Consider the following 8,783-nt stretch of genomic DNA (forward strand, 5'->3'; position numbering starts at 1 on the left):
TGGGGGGAATATGAGCCATTTATCCACATATGTTGTTATATAGAACTCAGACAATGTATTAATGTATATTGTGTTGTTGTTATTATTCTTATGCAATAATATATATATATATATATATATATATATATATATATATATATATATATATATATATATATATATATATGTTATTATGTATTGTACTGTTGTCTGGAAATAAGAATAATTACACAATGTCAAGTGAAGAGCATGTTATTTAGATTAGGCTAAAATTGTTTTCTGAATACAGAAATAGTTTACGTCTTAATGGAACACACTCATTAATTTTCATTTTTAAAGTTCTGGTACTTTAAAAGCACACATACACTGAACCTGACAACTTGATCTATCTTTTCAGATAGTTAATTTACTACATGCCATTAAAATTGTTTCTTAGCTGTGTTTCGTAAATAACATTTATTGATGAGCTGCATAGCACGTCCTTGATTTGTTACTACTGAGTAAGCAGATATTAAAACTCAGCAGCAGGAACAAAAGACCATTAATTCAAGATAATATTTTATTTTTTATTTTTTATTTTTTGTAAGTGTTAAATTAAATATAGCAAATATTTTGGCATTGTGAAATCACTGCAGGTTTTTTGTTTTGTTTTGTTTTGTTTTAGTTTTTTTTTATTATTTATTTTGTACTTGTTCACTTTGCACCCATTATTATGCAATGTTTCCCATTTTGTACTTGGAAAATCAGCATTACTAAATATAATAACTTCCTGCAACATGTTAGTACAAGTAAATAAATTTAGTACATCATCTAAATTAGAAGAAAATGCATTGCAGTATTAAGTGTTCTTTATCTAGAGAACTAGTACATGTAGGAAATTCGGTCAATTTGTTGCCATGCAGTTGAGATATTTGCTATACATAATTGCTCATTATTGTTCTACAATATCAGTGTATATTGCCAAAACATGTATAATAAGTTCGCTGCAGATATTTACATAAAGTACATATTAAAGATATCGTACATTGAGCTAAGTATAGCGTGCCAACATAAGCACTACGTCAAGCCAGTTAAATAGTAAATAGGGTGCACTTAGAATACAGGGTAAACTTAAAGATATGAGAGTGCACATTGTATGCACTGGTTGTGGTTAGTAGTTTTCAGTGAATTAACAGCAGGCTCCTCCCAGCTACTCTTTGGACAGGGCTGTACTCTTATGGTATCACAGTATTGGATTACAGCCTATTACACTGCTTCCCAGAGTAGTTCTCCTCCTCTTTAGCAGTAGGCTGTGTATTCCTTGTTCAGTGAACAGTGCATATATTGGGACAGACATTTTGTTTTCCCTCTAGAGCATAAGCAATATTGGTATCTAAAAAGAAACAATGTTGTTACTGATTGAATGCTTTTTCTTCCTTGTGCTGCAGGACTGATTAATTTTGAAGTGCTAAGTTTTGCTTGTGTTTAAAAAAATCCCACATTTTTCATAATCGCCAGCATTTACAAGACACATGAAATGCCTCTTGAGAAGTATGCGGGAGAAAGAGATCTAATTTTGTAAGGAAGTTTGAAATGTATGTTGATTCTCTTTCAAGGTATCAGTTTGCCCACTTGGTGTCATATTTGAGGACTGTAGCAAAGTCATGAATGTGTAAAGATTCAACTAAGAGTAGGATTTAACACAGAGACAGTCAAAGCTGCTAATGCCATGATGTTTTAAGAATGCCATGGCTTATTTAAATCACCTCAGAGGGACTGTGTGGGTGTGGATCAAACGGTGCGTGGGAGGTAGCCAACTAATTAAAGAAATATTGTCAGCAGTCTGCAAAAAAGGCACTGAGCATGCTCCCTAGAGGAGACCAAAATAGCTGGTGCGACATGTCAGACATGGCTGCAATTCCCTGTTTAATCCTTACAGTCCTATGGCTCGTCCTTTTCTTAGAACAGATGTATAGTTTCAGACTTTACATTCTACTGATCCCACCACATGAAATGCTGGAGGTCCACTTTTGAAATGTTTTTCAGAAATAAAATTAGGGTTAGCATCTAAAATATTTCAGCTACACTGTAACTGTGTTGCACACATGGTAGCAAGCTCCTCTGGTCTGGCTTGAAAAAATGCTAGTTAGAAATTATTCTTTGCAATGTTATCACCCTTTATTTTAATTTCAGTGCAAGAGAACTCTAAATCATTCTAATTAAATCCAACTTAATGTTTTTTCATTTAAAGACCATTTTAAAATCCTGTCCTGTCTCAAAGCTTCCCTGTGACCATGGTGCTATATGGTCATTCTAACACCAAACATAATTGTGTGTTTTCCAGTAGTGTTTAGTCTTACTCTAGTAATTATTGCACTGAAGAAGTTACCTCGGCTGTGTGTTTCTGCTGTACAGGGAAAAATACTCAAGTTTTCTTTTGCAAAGACCTCAAGAATGTTTCTTTCAATAAATATGACCTTATCCAATAGAGAAAAAATTATTTCTTTCTCCATCTGCTCTGAAAAGCATGTTTTATTTTCTTTCCACCTAGCCCCATTCCTATCACACTCCATAAAACACACTCCTGACTGTATGTAAACAGCTCCTGTTTCCAATATACCATCAGACCTCACATGAAATAGCCCATTCATCAAATGTCAATGGTTTCCTTGTCTGCCATGAAAATAGGCCAGAATTTGGGATAAGCGGAGCTGGCATTTATTATATGCTTAGCTTGCGATTGGATGAGTAATTTAAGTCATTATATGCTTGTTAAAAAACATTTCATTCCTCAGTGAATTTGAACAGGTGTTAATAAGTTTGTTACCAGAAAAAGTCATATTCATAAAATGATTACCACTGTGCTAATCTTGCTTTGACTTTTAAGATTGTAAAAAAAATGATTTATGTCAATTTCTAAATAGGACATTGGTTCTGTATAATGCTCCGACTGAACAGCGTTTTTTTTTTTTTAAGTGAAGTGGGTTTTTTTTCATCTGAGATCTTAAAAAAAATATAATACATTCAATATAATAAAATGTCAAATATTCCTTAAATTATTATTCATAACATGTCAGCATTAAAATAAAAGTATTTTAATTTTAGTATTTTCTTTGAAGTAACTAAACCCTAATCTGTACAATAAGGATCAAATTAATATATTTCCTCATTACACCTCAGCATGACTCTGAATAAAATTCATATTGGCTCAGATCTGAGGGCATGGAGTCTCCAGGGCAGGTTGAATATCATGGTACCTTAATTGTCTGAATGCATTATTAATATCTAATCTATACAAAGATTGCCCACTAATTGCCATCGCAGGAGGAAGCAATTGCCATCAGATTCCTTAGTGTGCCCTAAACAAACATGGTCATTTTTGACACTGTCAGACTGTGAGGGGCATTTAACAGCTTCAACAGTAATTCCACTATGTGGCCTAAAATAGATTTGATATGTCCTTAAAGAAAATGGGTTAACAAAAATGTTACTTTAAAAAAATAAAATCTGATGGCAGGACTAACAGGCAAAATAGGAGTTTCAATCCAAATCTCTCTCTTTTTTAAATAGTCCCAGTTGATTTTTCAAATTCCAAAGAAGGAATGTAATGTGTATGGAGCATTAACATTTTCAGCCACTCACTATATCCTACTTGCTGGAATTATTGAATTTTTTTTTCTCTGAATATTCCTAGAAAAGTGCCTTTTGGCCCAAAGTGAACATACTATGAACTCTTAGAACAATAATGCTTCTTCTTAAATCAATATGATGCAACAATATCTCAGTCCATTGCATAAAAAAACATTAATAAACGATATGGCTATTAAAAAATATTTATTAAGAATAAGTAATTTATTGGATTAATTATTGGAAATATTTGATTTTAAAACCGATAATCATTCTTAAGTAAATTGTCTTGAAGAATTTTACAGGGTACATACATGTATTCCTTTAATGTAAACTTCAAAAAAATGTATAATTCCCAATGATAAACATTATTTAAAAAATTAACACATTTGATAAAAAAAAATAACTGGGATGTCAAATCAAAATTAATGGTGACAAAAAATTAATAATGACAGGATGGCAATGGCATTATATAGATGAACAAGGGTGAAACCATTTATTTTATAAATGTATACCATTATGGCAGCAAGCAAATTAATTAACTTTAAAAGATAAAACTTCTCTCTAACCATAACAAATACTTTTCTTTGGTGGAGTCCAAATGCTGTCTTTAACAAGTTACTATTTGTATAAAGAACAACAAGTAATTAATTAGACCTCCCTCTGCCAGCAATGGATTATAATGGACCATGTGCTTTGTAAAGATTACTTGTTGTGTAAGGCATGAGCATCAGTAATCGGGATAAACACAATTGGGACATTGTGCACAATTTTGTAGTGCCAGAATTGGTGGAATTTCATAGTGAAGGTTGTTATTTCTGCAAACAAGTAACACACCAGGTCAAAAATCTGAGAGTGCTGCATAGTGGTTCAGGGAGAAAAATACGGAAGACATTTCAGGCTTGGCTTCAGTCTCAAAGTACAGCCCTGGGATGACCTGATCCAGTGAATGGGGAACATTCAAACTGGGAGAAATAACATGGTACTCATCCAGCTACCCAAAGGGTAGCCTGTAAATATACATCTTTTTAAATATTCTGTACCAATACTTTGGCTAATAGAGCACATATTTGATGTTTGAGATGAGTTGTTTAATTAGTCTGATTTCTGTTGAAAAGGAAAATAAAGATGTTTTTAAGGGAGGAGCTTCCTTACATGTCAGCAAGTTCCCCAACTGTGTAAAAGACAATTGATATCTAAACAAGATAGTCAACTCCACCGATCCAACTGGGAACTTCCGTCTTACGCAAAACAGTGCATTGTGGGATCGCTAGGAGTTCCGGTGGTGCTTTACTTCCTATCTATATAATGGAAAACCTGCCTCATTCTGTGAACCTGGATTGTATTAGAGACAACCCTCCTTAAAATATACATGTTATTATTTCAACAATGTTTTCATCTGGCCTGACAGGAACACTTTATTGCCGAAGTGCTGTCTTTCAGCTTAATGAATATTTATGAACACACAAGAACACTGAAGCAAAGGTCTTCGATCTCAGAGGCTGGTTGGTTCACAAAACACAAGCGACAGATTGGCGGCAATTCAAAAAAGAATAGCTAGTGTGTGGATTTGTATAATTATTTTGTATTATTTTAATTGGAAGTAGTAGTAGGAAGCATAATACTAATGCCACAAAGATGCTCAGTATTTAATTATGGCAACACAATACAATTCTTTTATGTTTTCCACTGGAAGATATTCTGTAAATTTTACTCCATAAACAAAACAAAAAGTATTGAACACCAAGACATTGGTATTGTTGATATTACCCATTAATTATAAATGACAATAATAATCATCATCATCATCATCATCCACACATTATATTATGTTTTGAGTTGCCACCAATCTGTCACCCATCTATCACAAACAAATAGGCCTCTGTGCTTATGAATATTCATGACCCTCTCAATTAGAGACCACTTCAAAGATAAAGATTTCTTGTCAGGCCAGGTGAACACATTGTTTGTGGAAATAATAACACTTATATTTTAAGGAGGAGTGTCTCTAATACAGTCCAGGTGCATTGCGTTAAAAAATTCAATTGTTTTTAAAACAGAAGAAAAGTGTTGACTATCTTGTTTAGGTAGCTTTGTCTGTACAGCCTTTTCTGGGAAACATGTATATACTCTGTTCAGAAGTTCTAAACATACTGAAATCGTTTTTCGTTCCTCCTCTTTCAATACATTTTTTTCCACATCATGTTACACAGTGGGGGAACCGTAAAGTTTGTGTACAACTACAATGATGGGCTGATTCCTTGTGGAATGCATTTTATGACTGTAGGTAGCATCCATGACTGATCCGTGGTCATCCATTACTTGATATCAGTCGAGACACTGGAACTCAGTTTTCAGTCACGAGCCAAACGCAGATTGATGGCGTTGCAGCATTTCCCCATACTCTTAAAGAAAGGTGAAATTGCTATGTCCAAGACTGATCCCCAGATGGTTTTAATTGAGTGCATATTGATAAGGCAGATTTGGACACAAGGCATGATGCACCTGGAATGAAAAATAAAATAGTTTTCAATACAACGCAATCATCAGATAGGCTTTTGTTATATTGTGTTCACTTTATCATGCAGATCCTGATACAAATGTAATTTTTTTTTTCACCTGTTGGAAAAAGGCAGACTGAGCCAGCTGATAAACAGGAGTAGATTAAGTGGGGGGAATCTAGACTCAAGATTTCCATGACAAATTATAATTTAATATAAAGTGCATGATGACTTAACCCATTTCCCAGCTTCTCCACTTTACAATTAAACTACTGCTGATCTTCAATTTAAAAGTCCTGAAAATGCAACACTACTCTTTTTTATTATATTATTTTAAGTTTCTCCTTCTTGGCCCTTTCCTTCATTTATGCCATTGCTGGAAGGCTGCCAAAAAAAAATGTTGCAGTGATGTAAATCAGAATGAAGCTGTCATATCTACAAAGACCAGCGCAGATGTCTTGCTACATCAAACATTACAGGAAGTGTTTCAGGGCTAACATACCAAATATGAAGGCAACTTAATATAGCAAACAGTATTCCAGTGATTAAAGACACAGGGACTGCAAGGAGGAGAGACATTATCCTGTAAAACCAGAGTCTGGAAACTTCAAACAAGGCATGGCTCCAAATCCACACTTTGTCAAAGCTGTGGACTGAGTCTGGTTCTGCGATCACATCTTCAAAGGTTACCTAAAAACAGGAAAATGGAATTAACTACCGTCAATGAAATATTATAATCTTGTAGAATTTCTAGATCAAGACTTATTTCTTTTTACCTCAAATGTCTAACCAAAAGAATGGACAGCTATGACAAATTCACAGACTGGAAAGTAAACTCTAATTGAACTTGTAAGAAGCAAGTTATATTAGAGTTATATTTGAAAGAGATAAATAGGAGATGCAGGGGGTAAAAAAAATAGAGAGATTGATTTGGAAAACATCTCCTCTAGGGGACAGTAAAACCCAGGGTAAAAGAGCAAAACTGCATTGAGTACATATATCTTTGGATTTTTTCAACTGTGTGGTTAAAGTGTTTATTAGATTATATTTATATTGGTATACATTTATATATGTATTTTTATATATACATATTATTTATTCAGCTTTAGTACCATCATTTACCATGTGTTTTATTGCTCCAATATGCATAGTAAAAGTGTAGATCATACCAAATAATAGGAGAAAGTCCGTTTTTCTACAACAATATCAAATCTCACATGCACTAACCTGATAATTTCCTAACACTATGCAATATTTTCCTAACATACATTTCCTAACCTACGTAAATACCTATATAGCACTCCATTGTAATGAAGCAAAAAGACATTAGTTTATGACCTTTTTTTTGGCAAGCATCAAGCTTTTTTTTTTTACCTTGAGGTATGAGTTTACTCCTTTGGGGTCTCTCTTCTCCACCATGGGGTGTGTGTCTATTTGTGCTTGGAGGGGATTATCCTCAGATTGTTCCTCTACTTCCTCAAGATCAATCTTGGTTTCTTCAGTACTGTCCCCCTTGATCATCCTGGCCAACTGTAAAATGAACAAACTAAAACCTGAAGCCACAAGTTTTGAAACCAGCTGTGGAAAGCCCAATGTACAAAAACGAGTAACACATTTTGTGTGAGGTTGCCTGTCATTAGCATAGTTAGAGGGATATATTAAGAAACTGCCTTTCCCCTTGTAGGAATTTCCAAACGCGCTATAGTGTGGCTGGTTCCCCACATTGTCAGACTGACAGTTCAATAAACAGGTTATTGATACCTAGGTGACACATTTCACTGTTTACATATGGGCTACACTGCTGAAGTGCTAATGGAAAGCAAGACTTGTTAATTAATTGCAAGATTGTAAGGAAATTCTAAGGGAATATCCACTGCGCGTTTTCAGAGTTTCAATCAAGAGATCTTCAGTTCAATCTTCTCTATGGGATTACAATCTAAATAATAAGATTCAAGAGCAGGCATTCTAGTTTTGCTCATATATTGTGTATTCCAGGAATACTACATTGAATTTCTGTTTCATTCCAAACTATCAGATTCACATCATCTAGAACTGCAGGCTTTACTATTTATATCCTTGACGTGATGTATCCTTTTTTCACTTGGGTTGTAAATAATAGAAAATAGAAACTGTTTTATTAGTAAATAGTAATCTGATAAAGAAAAATCTATTTTCTGAAAACTGGAATTACAAAATAAAAATCAGTGTCGGACGAATAAAGTATTATTGTCTAATTCTGTTATGTTCCGTAAATGTATGTATTCTTCTATTTCAAAACCCTAACAAGACAGTCTACCTACTATCATATTTATTAAAGTGTTTGTGTAGGTTACTTATGGATTAATCAATTGCCTAGATATTGATTTACTATCCTAATTCTATGGTATTGCAGTACAGTCATTACTCTTACATACAATTGTTGTAGTAGGATTTTGGAGCTGGTGAGATTGTCGGTAAGATGTTTCAAAATTGTGAATATCTCCATGCATATATTATATGAACTTGATATTATTAGTGACTGAGGGCATAATAGTGCTGAAAAGAGAAACTCTTTTATATAGGTTTTGCTAATAGAAACCTTTATGATCCAGATCCAGAGAACAAAGTGTGTCTGTTCCCTACAGGACTGTGGGTGTTGAGATGTGGGAAAGTGTATTTGTGTATTTCTCAGATATTTATCTGGGTGAAGTAGACAGG

The 8,783-nt window shown here is 33.9% G+C and overlaps 1 protein-coding gene across 1 annotated transcript; it reads right to left on the minus strand.

Moving 5' to 3' along the window:
- Positions 1-3,775: 3,775 nt before the first annotated feature.
- On the minus strand, positions 3,776-7,692 carry cav4a (caveolin 4a). The gene is made up of 3 exons (XM_066698098.1): positions 7,461-7,692; positions 6,589-6,776; positions 3,776-6,090 (listed from the first exon to the last, which is right to left on the minus strand). Exons 1-3 carry the CDS (start codon positions 7,605-7,607, stop codon positions 5,940-5,942), a joined length of 486 nt encoding a protein of 161 aa, XP_066554195.1. The 5' UTR covers positions 7,608-7,692; the 3' UTR covers positions 3,776-5,939.
- Positions 7,693-8,783: the final 1,091 nt, after the last annotated feature.

Source organism: Amia ocellicauda, chromosome 3, assembly GCF_036373705.1.
Source record: "Amia ocellicauda isolate fAmiCal2 chromosome 3, fAmiCal2.hap1, whole genome shotgun sequence".
NCBI lineage: Eukaryota > Metazoa > Chordata > Actinopteri > Amiiformes > Amiidae > Amia > Amia ocellicauda.

Excerpts from the sequence above, each read along its gene's own strand:
- cav4a (XM_066698098.1), bottom strand. The coding sequence starts at position 7,607 with ATGATCAAGGGGGACAGTACTGAAGAAACCAAGATTGATCTTGAGGAA. Across the intron at positions 6,777-7,460 it reads GAGTAAACTCATACCTCAAG|GTAACCTTTGAAGATGTGAT; the intron begins GTAAAAAAAAAA and ends TCCTGTTTTTAG. Across the intron at positions 6,091-6,588 it reads TTAAGTTGCCTTCATATTTG|GTGCATCATGCCTTGTGTCC; the intron begins GTATGTTAGCCC and ends TTTTCATTCCAG.